At 46.3% G+C, this 15,262-nt stretch overlaps 1 protein-coding gene across 2 annotated transcripts in view; it reads left to right on the top strand.

Annotated features, from left to right (window-relative positions):
• PALS2 (protein associated with LIN7 2, MAGUK p55 family member) overlaps positions 1-8,279 on the top strand; it is an 814,942-nt gene extending 806,663 nt beyond the window's left edge. Inside the window, exon 13 of one of the 2 annotated variants that reach the window (XM_085631658.1) lies at positions 6,912-8,279. In XM_085631658.1, coding sequence (XP_085487784.1) covers positions 6,912-7,088 — 177 coding nt within the window. In that variant the 3' untranslated portion in view covers positions 7,089-8,279. The remainder of the gene's footprint in view (positions 1-6,911) is intronic. The other variant, XM_085631659.1, reaches the window with a different exon arrangement.
• The last annotated feature ends 6,983 nt before the right edge of the window (positions 8,280-15,262 follow it).

The following is a 15,262-nucleotide window of genomic DNA, read 5'->3' as shown; positions in this document are numbered from 1 at the left end:
TACACTGGGCTGTCCTCTACCCCACACCAGTTTGACTAGTGGCGATCGAACTGTGCAAAAGAAAGTGCGGTCAGGGTGATATGGTATGTTGAGAAATAAATATAGTAGTTTAGGTAGGATAATCATCTTCATTAAGGAAATTCTGCCTGATAGTGATAGCGGCAGTGAAATCCATCGGCTATCGAGTTTGTGATTGATTCAATGACTGTGCCGTAGTTTTCCCAGAGTGTTTCCTCTCTGTCTCAAGTTATCACCACTCCTAAATATTTTACTTCCAAGTCACACCATTTTAATGAATAGTCTTGAGGCAATTTGGGAGTGTTTGGCGTAAGGGGACGTATCTGTGATTTGTTCGAGTTGATATGGATCCCTGACAGGGTTCCAAATCGGATGAACTCTGAGGATGGGATTTAAGCTCATGTGGCTCGCGGATGTAGAGGGTAATGTTGTCAGCATACGATGTGACTAATATTTGCTGTTAGGGGTATAGTATTGCATACTGGTGCTGGCAAAGTTTGGCCGCAAGGGGTTCAAATGCCAATGCAAAAAGCAGAGGGGAAAGAGGGTACCCCTGGCGGGTGCCTCTCGAAATGGGAAACGGGTTGGAGTAGAGGCCATTGATCTGTGCTATAGCTTCTGGCTGAGTGTAAAGTAATGCTATCCACGATAGAAAGTGGGACGGGAGATCCATTCTGCCCAGTACCATGAACATGTAGTCCCATTCCAGGGAGTCAAAAGCCTTTGTGGCGTTTTAAAAAGAAGCAACTGCTGATAACTCTGGGTCTATGTCTTGTAATAGCGCAAATATGGTACGCAGATTGTGTGAGGTTGCTCTCCCGGGTATAAAGCCCGCCTGATCTGGCAATTTCAACCCTTCCATCAGCAATGTCAACCTATTGGCTAATACTTTGGCCAGGATCTAAGTGTCGCAATTAATCAGTGACAGGGATCTATAGGCCTCGCATGTGGTGGCGTCTTTTCCTGGTTTGAGAAGGGAAATAATCTTGGCTTGCCGCATCGTCGTGGGGAGGGCACCATTCTCTCTAGCTTCTTCAGACTTGTTTAAGGATAGGGGCTGGTTGGTCAATATAACAATTATAAAAGTCTGCAGGCAGGTTGTCTGGGCCCGGGGCCTTTGCAGAGCACAGGTCCATTATGGCAGCCCTTATCTCATCTTCCTCGACATCGACTGCCGGAAACTCTCTGCGGGAGTCACTGATCCAGCCAGGGGCTGTGTCTTCCAAGTAAGATGTCATGTTGGGTTGGCTCACTCTCTGTGTGTGCTATAAAGCTGTGCATAGTAGTCAGCGAATATGTTGAGTAGCTTGTCTGAATCGGTGTGCCTCGTGCCTGCCTCCTCTGCCACTTCAAGAACGTGATTTGCAAATTAAGGGGTTCGAGTTATCTCTTTACCAGGACGCTCACCCTCGCGATGTGCTCTGCCGTGATGGTATTTGGAGCAGAACGTAGATTTGCGTTCTGCCGTGTCAAGAGTATTCTGTTAGAAGTTCTTTGAGGTGTGCCCGCTGCCGAGGGTCTGGGTTTCCAGCCAGGCGTGCCTCTGCCCTTTCAATGTCACATTACAACCTGTGCAATGACCTTCTAATATCTTGTAGGAACCCTCCTCCCTTTGCCATGCAGAGTCCCCGAAGGGTGACCTTAAAGTTCTCCTATACACAGGCCAGCGACAAGACACTGTCTATGCTTCGAGGGAAGAATTCAAGGATTTCTTGACGTGTTTCCTCAAGAAAGCTGTCATCTAGTAGCGCGGTGGGTTGGAGCCTCCAGGAGAGATACGGGGACATATTGCCTGGAGGGGATAATCTGATCAGGACGGGGGGGAATGGTCCGAGAGTGTACGCGCCAAGTGTAACAAGTTCCTAAGCCATGTACCCAGGCCTTTCCAGAGTAGCCAAAAATCAAATGTGGGACCAGCTAGAGTGCACACTAGAGTAGAAGGAGCCCTCTCTTTGCGTAGGATGAAGAGCCCTCAATGCATCAAATAGTTTGTGATCTGCGATGATGCAGTTGAGGTGCTTCTCTGCTTTTGATTGTGGGGTGGGGGTTGCATGAGATATGTGGCTCCAATATCCAGGATATGCCCCCAGAGTTTGTCAAAGAAAGTGGCGTCACCGATGTTGGAGGCGTAACAGTTAACCAGCGTGACTGAGTCATCCGCCAGCCTGCCCCACATGACACAATACCTTCCCTGTGTGTCCTGATATGCGCCAGTCGGACAGTATTTTACGCTAGCTTTGATTAGGATTGCAGTTCCCCTGGCATATGTCGAGTAAGATGAGAAGCATCTGTGTGCAGCTCATTTCCCTCCAAAAGTAGGTGGTGTCTTGGTTTCTAGGTGTGTTTCTTGTAACATTGCCACCTGCACATGGTGCTTATCGAGATAGCTAAGGTTTTGTCTGCGCTTGCAGGGGTCTTGAAGACCCCATAAGTTCCATGTCAGAAAGTTATAAGTAAGGTCGTGCTCAGTGTAGGTGTGTCCACTGATCCAAATGAACCCTAGTATCTGCAAGGAGTTAGGTCCGTGTCTTCCCATTCTATCCTTAGCATAAACAGGACTTTTACGTGCAATGCTGTTGTATTCAACGAGAAAATCCCCTTCCCCCCCACCACCACCACCACCAAACACACCCCCACGGCCCAAACCCGCAGGCGAATATCAACCCACCCAAATCACCAATGAACATTCGAAAATGAATCGGAACCAGTAGGGTAGTTGAGAAAAAAGAGAAAAGGTTTAGGGAGCATGAGAGGGAGTAGGTGAAAAGAGGAGAGTATAGAAAGGAAGCCAGCAAAATGTCTTGGTTGGGGAAAAAGAGAGGTGTGGGAGAGACGAAGTAGACTGTTGCATTGTCTGGGAATTCCCACTGGGGACATGCGCTGCGGAGCCTGGCATTTCACCTCGCATTTGCGAGGGTGCCCAGGAAGTTATTGTTAAACAGGCAGGCTAATTGTTCTCAGCAGCGGCTTCAACGTAGATCTGAGTAAGTGGCATCTGTGAGTGTTCTGGTAAAGTTAATGTCTTGGCCGTGGTAGGCGTGCGATGGATTAGCCCTGTAGTCACAATTGGTGAGTATGATCTCGGAGAGTATGCAAGAGTCTCAACTATTTCTCCTCTGGTGCTGGAGATGGTGTTCTGGGATCGGAAACATCATCCGGGGTTGCAGGAACTAGACGCTTTATAGATTTTAGTAAGTCCTAAGTCTGCTGTGGGGTGATTGAAGATGTGTGTTTTTCCTTGGTATGGGACATGGAGACGGGCCGGATATAACATAGAATATGGTATATTCGCTTGTTAGTTTGCGTTTTACTTGCACACATTTATTTAGTGGTTCTTTTGCCTGCCATAGTGAAGTCCGGTTATATGGAGATGGTGTTCACCTTGTTGACAAGTTCTCGTCTGTCTCTTGTGAGTCTCAAGATCATGTTCCGGTCTTTGTAATTTAGTAGGCGCGCGAGAATTGGGCGAGGGGGCGCACCCTGTGGAGGTCTGGCAGAGAGGGAGCGATGGGCCCTCTCCACCACAAGTATTTTGGAGACCGCCTCAGCACCGAAGAGTTCTATCAGTAGGCGCTCCATGTACTCCTACATGCGGCACTTGGCTGTGGACTCTGGAATCCCTACTATTCGCACGTTGTTTCTGCGCGAACACAACTCCAAGTCCTTATTTTTGGCTGAGATAATTTTCAGGAGTTTCTCCATACCTTGGAGCAGTTCTCTGCCTGCTGCGGTGGTGTGTTCGAGGGTGGATATTTGCTGTTCAGTTTGTTATACGGCCGTCATGCTTTTCCAACCTTTGCGTTATAAAATGCATACGCGTTCTCATCGTGTCCATCTTGGATTCAATTGATCTGAGACTTTGCTGCATGGATGCAATCCTCAAGAAGATTTGGAGTGACCAGGCACAAGTCATTCTCGTGGCTCCTCTGGACTGGACACGGAGAGTCAGGTATCCCGAGCTTCTTGCAATGAGCGTCGATCCTCCAATCAGGCTGCCACTTCGGGAAGATCTCCTGTCGCAGCAGGAGGGGAGGGTTCTCCACCTGAACCTGTCCACTCTCCACCTCCTTGCATGGAGATTGAGCGGTGACAGCTGACAGCTTTCGACCTTCCTACCGAAGTCTGTGAGGTCATTCTGGCAGCCAGGCGAACTGCCAGGAAGTCGGTATACGCCTGCTGATGGTCCACATTTTGTAGATATTGTACAGACCGGTCTATTGACCCTCTATCTGCATCTTTATCTGATATCCTCCTGTTCATACTTTGCTTGGCCCAGCAGGGCTCTGCTCTGGGCACCTTGAAGGGCTATCTTTCGTCCCTTTTCCCTCTTCTTCGCCTGATCAGCCTTCTCTTTTTCAAATCCCTCTTGTGCAGAGATTCTTGATCCCCCCCCCATTTCACCCTTTATTATGCCATAGTAAGACCTTAATTTGGTTCTCACCTTTCTGATGTGTGCACCATTTGAGCTGCTGCATAAGTGCCCTCTACAGGTGCTCACCACCAAAACAGCCTTCTTAGTGGCAGTAACCTCTGCCAGAAGGGTGAGCGAATTGCAGGCACTGTCATCACAGCCTCTGACTGTCTCTCCGGATAAAGTGGTGCTCCGCAGAAGGGCATCTTTTCTACCTAAGGTGGTAACACCCTTTCATATGGGGTAGTCGGTAACTCTCCCACTTACTATGCACCTCAGCACCCTTCCAAGGAACGTCTCCATCGTCTGGACCCAAAAAGAGTGTTATCCTACCTTGATCAAACCAAAGCGTTCCGGGTGGATGACCAACTCTTTATAGGGTACGTGGGTGCAAAGAAAGGGGCGTGCTGTCCAAAAGAGGACTATATCCCACTGGGTTATCCTCTGTATCAAAATCTGTTAATCCTTTGGGAAGAAGCATCCTCCTGTAAGTCTGAGAGCCCATTCCACCAGAGTAAAAGTGGCCATCGCAGCTATCCAGCATGGTGTTCCCGTTTCAGATACCTGCCAAGCAGCCACGCAGGCATCGCTGCACAAGATTTCCAGACACTACTGCCTGGATTCCCAGGTTCGCAGAGAAGGCCTGTTTGGTCGCTCTGTCTTGCTCCTGGTCTAAATCTTTCCGCAGTCCCTCCTCTGTGGATAGCATAGCTTGGGAATCTGTTCAAAGGTAAGGATCTGCAGCTAGATGTCTCTATCAGGTGGACTTGTTACTTACCTTCAGTAACGCCTTATCTGGTAGAGTCATGATCTAGTCGCAGATTCCTTACTGACCCACCCATCATCCCTGCACTGAACCGCGTATTGGTTCTAATGTTGAGGGCTTTTTCCTTTCAGGGCCTAGTTGCTTTTTTATTTTAACACCCCACAGTCAGTCACTTCATGACTCCAGGCTTCTGGCGTGGAAAGTCGTGAAAAGTACTGACATCAGCGCGCCGAGTTATGGCAGCTATATTGACGACGCGGACATGAGAACGACAAACCCGGAGTCAACTGACCACCTACAGGTGTGCAGGGGTAGTGCAATCAAAAATCATCCGGATCCAGCCCCACGCCTGGAAGTTCAAAGGTAAGGAATCTGCGGCTAAATCATGTCTCTACCAGATAAGGCATTACTGAAGGTAAGTAACTTGTCCTTTTGCACCAGCACAAGTAGAGAACTGCAGTGTGCCATATAATGTTAAATAGGGCTCATTCCTGGCCTCTCTTTCACATAGTGCATCAAGGTGTCTTGCTGCTTTGCATAAAAGTATGATAAATCTGGCCCTGCATGTACATTATCTTCTCTCTCACCTGCTTTATTGGTGCCACCTTTCTTTGACATATGTTGGCATTGTGAAAATGATGTCACTGATTAATAGGATGTTCGAAGATGTTTTGTAGAAAGTTTTTAAAGTTCTGGAAAATGCACAATTTGCTGGAAAAAAGACAAGTCATTAAGAGTTAAAAAATGTTTACACTGTCTAAAGAATGTATGATTAGAAAGAATAAACCCTTTGACGCCCTTCATAAGCGCTGATCAATCATATTCTAGTACTGACCCGTAGAAAATGCTTTTCAAAAGGTGAAGGTAGACCTTATCATAAATTGTTTATGAACGTTTAAGAAGAAATGTCATCTAAAAGTCTGGAGGCCTCAGAATGTGTGTGGTCGAAAAAAGAAAGGTGGGGCATACATAATGTGATAAACAATCTATATAATTCTGTGAAAATTAGGCTATTTGACTACCACCCCAGAAAGTGTAAGCTGGTGAAAGCAAACAGTGCCATCTCAACTAGTCAGTTGCCACTTTTTTCCCCCTTAATACTTGGCAACGTGACTACAACCAGCGTCGGTTTCTCTGCAATGGCAGAGGAGCTTCAGTCTACTGAGAAAGAAAAATAAGACAACAATAAAATAATTCTAGTGTTTTATTTTTCACTGGCAGCTGATGCTGCAGAGTGTAGGGCTTAACGAGACAATCCTCTCGACACTAGTGAGGGACTGGGAGGCAGAGTGGAGGGCACTTTGAATTTCTCCTTCCAGCTGTCTTGTACAGCTGAGTGGAGAAATGGCACAGGCTCCCAGTCCCTTCATAAACGCCTAAGACAAATCCAGCCGCTGTTCTCACAGCATGAGAGCAGCGTCTGGAATGGATGGGGAGTCTGGGAGCTTGTGCTGGCCCAGGACTTCCGGAAGAGGAGCACCGAGCTATCCGGCAGATGGAGAGGCAGCGGGAGAAGCAGGTAAGTGAATTTTTATTTTATTATTATTTGCCCTACCATTTTATTTTAGCTGCTGCTGACTACAACGTGGGGGAGATGAATGTACTGCAGACAACAGGACTGCTGAATTTTAGGAGTTGTCTGCATGAATAATATGCCTTTGTGATTAGACTCCTGACTGCATTAATCTTTTTTACCATTTTTATTTGTTTAAATAGGACACAGATTTGAAAAAAACAGTCGATGAAAGTGCTCGGATACAGAGAGCTTACAACCACTACTTTGATCTAACCATCATCAATGACAATCTGGACAAAGCTTTTGAAAAACTTCAGACAGCTATTGAGAAACTAAGAACAGAACAACAATGGGTCCCAATTACCTGGGTCTATTAACTGCCAGTGTTCGAAAGATGATGCCATTGGATGCATTGACTGAGACCTTAAGCTGAGATGACTATATGCACAGAGGGTGAAGATACCTACAATGCTCAAGCCTTTTTATTCAGTGTAAATGCAGATGATTGTACACTGTTCAGAATTTTTTGTAAAATTTTGAAGAGAAAGTGTACTTAAATACGTAATTTATTTTAATTTTTCTAACTTTTTACAGAATCTTTGTATTCATGTCACATGAAGGAAATGCGTTGAAGCATTTTGTATGTCTTGATTTATTACTTGGTCTTTATCATCCCAGAAATGATCTTTTTCAATGCTTACATTTTGGTCTTACATTTTCACTGTGATAAAAGTTTACTTGAAATGCCATTTTTAATTGCCCATTGCCATAATTAAGGAACTGAAATTACATAATTCTGCATTCTAAGGAAACACTATTTCTTATCCTTATAAGCATTTATATCAACTCTTCTGACCTTAAAGTGTTCTGTTTTAATGTTACAACCTTCACCCAGCCAACTATGTCAACAATTTAATTGTTTGTTTCTGTACTCTAACTTATGTTCCCAAATGTAGTTTCCCAATTCTACTGCTACAGATATAAAGCAATACATTATATATTACATGTTTAGCAAAATCTTAATCATCCTGTTTGGATAAATGAACTATATATCCGAGGAAAGTAAATAATGGTTGTTCATAAACTGGCTGGGATTAATGGGTAGCTGCATTATAATAGGTAAAGCCATAATACTGTGAGTTTTCTAGTAAGATGTATGCTAGGGGTGGAGAGTAGAAGGCATTTAAGTCAGGTCATGCAGTGCCCTGTATTTACATGTTAAATGCACAGTCTTTTTCCCAATCCCTAAATACCTTTAAGTTGCCAAAGGGGTCTAAGCCAACAGCTTGTTTGTGTCTAACAGTGGCTACCTATATGAATTTTTTTGACTTGAAAGAACTTGCCTAAAATAAGAAACAAAAAAGTTTATACAAATTTTTTCATGTTTTGCCATTACTCAGTATTTGTATTTTAACCTGTGATGTTTGTTGTTGTGTTAGCGCACTCATAGTTCACACGTGACTTACTTGTTTATGCATTATGAAGTATGTTATAACATTTGTGTTAGTTGTCATTCGTAGCTTGTTAAATGTAAACGTTTATCATTTGGAAATAATGTTGAACTGCTATGTTGCTTGTATTTTTTTTTTTTTTTACATCTGCAACAGACCTAAGACTGACAGCTATCCTATTTTGTCTTTTTACCTGTATATAGGTGTGGATTGCGTGCTGACCACATCGGTGATTCCCTACGATTTGTAGTACTAATACACAAAGTAATCACTAGTTCTCTTTGGTCCGCCCTTTAAAAAGTTGAGATAATTAGCTCTTCGGCAGCATTGGAAAGCACAGCTTAATAGATTTTCAAGTAAAGGATTGTGCTCAGATCCTAGTTTAGCTTTACTCGTGCAAATCTCCCTGAGAAGCAGAGAGAAAAGGAACTTTCTGAAATAATAATCATTTTTACTGTACCAAAAACTGCAAAGTGTGTTGCAGTTTAAATCGCCATATCCTGGATTGTTGAACAATACGCTGAACTATCCTTTTGTATATATACATCCGCACTTGGACACAATCGGAACAGTTCAAATTGGCATTTCTAACAACAGTCTGGCTATGCAAGTGCAACGCCTGTTTGCAGTGACTGTGGTAGATGGACACACTCTCCTGCTACCTAGTGATGAGTTGAGAAGGCTGCAGAATGCTTTCTTCTAGATTTTGCTTGACAACAGCTGATTGCATTATCAAGAACTATTTGTTGTTCAGGCTGCTTTTAAAAATTATTTGATTTGAAAGTATATAAAATGTCCAAGCATTTATTAACCGGCTGCACAGTCTACATCTATGATTTATATATATTTTTTCTCCCTACTAAATCATGACTTTGTCAGCCTAAAACACCAAAGGCACAACGGCACAGACTGCACCATAGATTATTTCAGTGATAGTCAATAAGATTGCATGAAACCATTAATTTCTACACAAAAGCAATGGAATCCGCATTACAGGTTCAGCACCAAGGGGATGCAGGAGATTTGCTGGTCAGGTTCATATTCTGTAACAATTATACTAGCGGGTTTATGATGAAGAATAATCCTTCAACGATTTGTCCCTAATGAAACACTGTCTGCCCTTTGAAAGAAATACAATCGATCCAATTTTTGTTTTGTTCATGAATTAAGAAACCCTTCAAGGTTTACAACATTTGTTTCCTCCCCCTTCCTTTGTCGTGCCACAGTGGGACCTAAACTTCGTCATTGGGCTCCTTGTGGCTTCTCACTCTCAAATCAGGTGTTCTTCGTTACTATAACATCAGTGTGGCATGTGAGTGAGGTTCAAGCTCAATGTGCCAACCCACCGCCTACCACATTCTTCCGCGACTAGCAGATTTTACAGGCATCTTTCCTGTCTAATCTTGTGACACTGTTCCATGTCGGCCATAACATCACTTTGCTGGCGTTATATGCTCTGCCTAACCCCCTCTAAGGGGAGGAGAAACCCATCGCTTGGACCCCAAGAGAGCACTCAGCTTTTACATAGATCTTTAAAAGAAACACTGTTTGGACGATCAACTCTTTGTGGTGTTCTCTGGCACGAATAAAGGCAAGGTTGTGTAGAACAGAAAACAATCTCATGCTGGAGCATGCTCTGCATTGTTATGCTACATATTGCCAGGCGGTTACGTCGGCGTCCCCCTATATGTTCACAAAGCCCCATTGTCTGAACAGTCCGGTTTACCAAGAGGGGCATTTTGCCTGCTCGGTCTTGCACAACTTTCTGGTTTGAGTACATCAACAGACCCACCTCTAAATAGGTACTGCTCTAGTATCTTTTCAAAAGGTGAGGAGTCTGCAGCTAGAAATCTATCAGAAGAACAAGTTACTTCGATTTGGCAACACTCTTTATAGTAGCCACAGATTCCTCACTGCCCCTCCCATTCTACCTGTCCTGTGGTTGGACTGTAGCCATTAATAAGATTCCAAGTCTAGGAATCTGCATACTGGTCGCACATTTGCTTTTGGAGCTCTGCATGTGGGGGTGCAGATGATCTGAAAAGCAACTTGTGGGAGTGGCGCCTATATAAAACCTATGTCATTTCCGGAGCATAACAGTGTCAGTGCAGAGCCACACAGCACCACCTAACAGGTGTGCAGAGGTATTACTGCAAAGTTTCTGGATCAAGTCAGGCACCAGCTAGCAGCTCTACCAGAAAGAGCATTGTTGAGGGTAACTAACTTGCTTTTTAGGAGGTTCTTGGCTGTCAGTCAGATATCCAACATTGTGTGCTAGGATGAAGATGGGGGTGAGCCAAGTCTCCTCCTGCTCCCTTTGGGCATTGATGATGGCAACTGGTTGGCACTTCAGAATGTCTGTGATGTGGACACCGTTCAAGTGGTTGGCCTGCATCCTCCTCCAGGGCCACACAGAGCAGACGTTCTCAATCACAGTGGTCAGCAATGCCATGGAAGCCCTTGAGCTACCACTACCTGTTGAGAACAAGGACAGCTTCCTCAAAGATTTTCTTGGTCACATAGGACAAGTCCACTTCTGCTTCAGCTGTAAAATGGCAGGTTGCCTGCTACTATTGCTCAGTGCGTGATTTTTAAAAAAAACATATTTTTATTAGCTTTGAATCATAAAGACAGTTACGCAAGTACTTGTACAGCATTTGCCGAGGGAGCTAGTCCAGGTAAACATACTATAATAGATGTCATCACATTCTGGGCAAATATACATGTATTGCTGTTACAAAGTGTCAGTCCAACATAACAATTACAATACACAATACAAATTACATGGTGGCATATTCAGTCTAACCCGTAGGCAACGGAGGGCTGAGCCCTTGGTCACTATCATATTAAACATTTCCTCAAGTGCATGACATTTCTAAAAGCTCACCCCTCCTCTGAGAGTTTGTGGTTTAGGCTTCATCTTCCTCCAAGAAGAACCCTGATCTTTTTTGCACTTCTCCAAATAAGGAGTCGAAGAAGATTGAGACTAGGGGAAGGTGGTTCTTCAGGGAGTCTGTGACTTGGACATGCTGGATACAGTGGTGCTGTCCATTGGCTTCTCCATTAACCTGGAGCCAATACTCAACTAAGGTGCTACCTCATGGTAAGAGAGCTAGTTCTGGATCCAGTCCAGTGCCTGGATGAGATTCAAGAGGTTTGCAATCAGCAGGTAGATAGAACAATTGTTACAAAGGGTAAATAACATGCTGCAATACAGATGGCTGCTTTTTACTCATGACGGCTCCTCCCTTATGGATAGTCCCCCCTCCTCCCCTCAGTGAAAGCCAGCAGAGGCAAGGACATAAATAAAATGATATTAAAATGGTTTTATTATCATTTCATTTTGTGTCCTACAGGCTGCCTGCCTGCCAGCCAAGCAGAGGGAGGGGCAGGGACAGCCACAGTGACGCTGCAGCATCAGGGAGGAGGGGAGAGGGGTGGACACTGCTAAATGCGCATGATGGTTTGGCCAGCCCCAGAGGGCAAACCGTCATGCGCATTTAGCCTTTCTCCACCTAGTGGTGTTGTACAACTTGGTGGAGAAACCAACACAAGGTTCCAGTCTATGTCTGAGTGCCAAACAGAGGCACTCAGACCAATCCCAGCGCAGCCCTGGGAGCCTGCACAGTCTGCACCAGGTTCCTGACAAGGATGCGAGGATACGGAAAAAAACGGCGGCCGTGCAATTTTATTTTATTTTTTTGTCTTTTATTTTTTTGTTCCCCTGACCTAGCCCTTCACAGTAAGAGTGGCCGCCAGCTCCTGCATTTCACCATTGAGTTGCATTGAAAGTAAGAGGAGGATGAGTTTCTTATCGAAACCTCACAAGAATAGAGTGAATAAAGCAATATCTACTTTTGTTAAAAGCTGTTGCTAAATACAGCAAAAGACAATTTTGTTACAGTCCCACTTAAAACACAGTCTATTACACCTCATATTGAGACAAATTATAGGACTGCACCACAATCTTGTAATCACATCTGTGGCCATGTTGAGCAGGTTCCATGGCTTTCTATACCTCTCAAACATTCTTTTAAATCCGGGGACTACGAATGGCCCACCTCTTGCTAATGAAAGGGATTTTATTGATGCTTCTGAATGAGACTAAATATACTGCTAAATCTCAGGTCTTTTAAGGTCAAACTAGATTGGGGGGGGATTAAAAATACAGTGAGGGCCCCACAATACATAATCAGCATTCCAGCTCTTGAAATTACAATTACTACAACTATGTGTAATTTCAGGATTATTTCCGTAAACGGTTACTCCCGCCCCTTGTTGCCCCTAGAAATGGGTCATAGTGGGAATTGGAATTAACCACACTTAAATTCTGACATTTATTCCCCATTTTTCTGTTTTCTACCTAGAAGTATCAGATTTTTTGCTATAATATGTTAGGGGTGAGGACCGAAAACTGGGAATGTTGTATTTCCTGCAATTTCTGTAATTTTTACCAGCTAAACTATGACGAACAGACTCTGCAGAGGTGAGGGTCAGTAGGGCACGGTGAAAATGAAGTTCCAAAAGAAAGCAATATTTTTATTAACAAGTTTTTTGGTCTTTTGTAATGTTTTCCTTTTGGAAAGCTTAACTAATAAATGTGGTACAATCTACCAAATAAGTTTTTTCAGATTAATTTTGTATATCAACGGAGTTAAATATTTGAACAAACCCTCTTTACCATTGTCCTCAGAAACAGTGGGGCGTATAAGCCCCTAACACTACTGGAGCGTCACTTTTTCTGATGCTCTGGTGGTGGTATACCCTGCACCATATTAAACAAAGTGGCGTTCAGTATGCCTTCCTGCACATAAACAATAAATCTGAAAGAAACACGTTAGTTATAGATTCCTTACCTTAGAATTACCCCCAGGCGTCAGACTGGATCCGGAAAGTATTTTTGTCAGCAGTACCTCTGTATGTCAGAAGGTGGCGTCGGTCGGCTCAGTGTCCGGCATCGTGGTCGCCGGGATGACATCGCAGCAGCTACTTAGACGCCGCCCTCGCGTGCTGACGTCATTTCTTTCTTTTTCCGCACCAGCCAGCACAGATTCGGGTAGAGCGGTACCTCGGTCATTTTTTGACTGTTTTTATAGACTTTTGTTGACTTCTAGTGTCAAGTCTCCGAACAGGTGCACGAGGGATGCCCGGTTTCAAGGCCTGCGGTTCCTGTAACCAACTGATGTCGGTGGCGAATCCGCACCTCGTGTGCCTCTTTTGCCTGGTGCGCGATCATGACCCCAAGTTCGAGTTCGCGGTCCAGAGGGAGGTCGAGGGACCGGTCGCGGAGCCACCACCATTTCGGAAATCATCGAAGTCTTCGCACTCTGGGTCAGGTAATTCGAAGCATAAGAAAAAGTCGAAGAAGCATCATCACTCTTCGACTTCTCCTCATCGGTCTGCCGATCCGACGAGGCACGCAGGTGGTGCCACTCCCGTGGCTCCGCGCGTGGAGCTTGAAGAGTCGACTCGGAGCTTCCCTCCCTTTCCGGGCGATGCATGCCATCTTTGGGCGGACCGACCCCGCTGGCGCGCCTTCGGGCCCCGCGGACTCGGTTGTGGGGCCTAGGTCTTTGCTGCAGCTGACTCCGGCCCCAGCGCCGCAGACCCACCTTGGATCCAGGCCTTGATCCTGATCGGCGCTGGTTGACCTCGTTACACATCCACTGGTGCCGCTCCTTACGGCACTCCTACCGTGCTCGGTGCCGGTTGGCTCCCCGGCCGGAATTACCCCGACCTCCATCCCGACGTGGACTCGGAGCCGGACCGGCGTCGTCCGGTGCTGGGTGGGGTTTTTGTGCCCCTGGTCACTCCAGGGGCCCCTTTTCAACAACAGTGGCACCCAGAGGACAATGAGGAGGACTGGGAGGGGTCAGGTGACCCTTTAACTGAGCAGTTAGAGACTGAGCAGGACTGGAGAGAGGAGCTGGGGATGCCAGTGGTTTTGACACCCCTCCTGATCTTGGCATGTTGTCTCCTCCTACCGTGGCTACAGAGGAGGGAGCGTAATACACAGTGGTGTTGTGTAGGGCGGCCGAGGCTCTCAACCTCGAGCTTCCTACGGTGGCGGTCAGGACTAACCTCCTGACAGAGGTGCTTCAACTGGCTGCGAGCTCCTCGAAGCCCCTGCTGCCGTTTAATGAGCCCCTCACAGATGTCCTTTTGGGCACGTGGTCCAGACCCAACATGGGGGCTCCCGTGGACACGATGATTGCCCCACGCCACCGCCCAGCTCCGGGCGACCCCACTTTCCTCTCCCAACACCCCACCCCTGAGAGCTTGGTAGTTCAAGCCTCCACCTCCCGAAGCGCCTTCCCTACCGCTCCACCGGAAAGGGAATCCAAGAAGCTGGACCACCTTGGCAAGAAACTTTTCTCTTCCGCTAGCTTAGGACTGCGGTCCGTAAACATCGCATGTCTCTTGGGCCGTTATTCGCACTCAGTGTGGGATACGGTTGCGCAAGTGCTGCCTCAATGTCCGGAGGAGGCCCGGGCAGTGCGCTCCCAGGCTGTTGCCGCTGGGAGAGATGCCGCAAAGTTAACAATCCTTTGTGGGCTGGACACCGCTGACTCTCTGGGCAGGACCATTTCAACGTCAGTAGTGCTTAGTCGCTACTCCTGGATGAGGTCCACTGGCTTTTATGGGGATGTCCAGAACACCTTGATGGACATGCCCTTTGATGGCTGTCGCCTTTTTGTCGACAAAGCAGACAACGCCCTAGAGTGCTTCAAGGACTCGCGGGCTACGGCCAAGTCCTTGAGCCTCTCCACTCAACCGGCGCAGTCTGTTTTTCGCCCCTTTCCTGGCTATGGAAGGGGTGCCCTGCTACATCCCATCCAGTGCCACAGGCCGCAGCAAGTTACCCAACCTTCGCGCGGCCGGGGACGTGGAAAAAACCGGCGTGGTTCCGGGGTCCAGAGGGCGGGCCAGTCCACCCCCCCCCCTTTTCTGAAGCAGCCTCCAAACCCTCCTAGTCCGACCTTTCAGGCCCATCAAAGGCCAGTGGGCGTCAGGATACGTCATCACCTCCCCCACTGGCGCACCATCACGTCGGACAGGTGGGTTTTGCAAATAGTCCGAAGGGGCTACTCTCTCCCCTT

This window comes from Triturus cristatus, chromosome 10 (assembly GCF_964204655.1).
Source record: "Triturus cristatus chromosome 10, aTriCri1.1, whole genome shotgun sequence".
NCBI classification, from domain to species: domain Eukaryota; kingdom Metazoa; phylum Chordata; class Amphibia; order Caudata; family Salamandridae; genus Triturus; species Triturus cristatus.
Note: the sequence above shows the minus strand (reverse complement) of the source record. Positions and strands in the feature narration are given on the sequence as shown.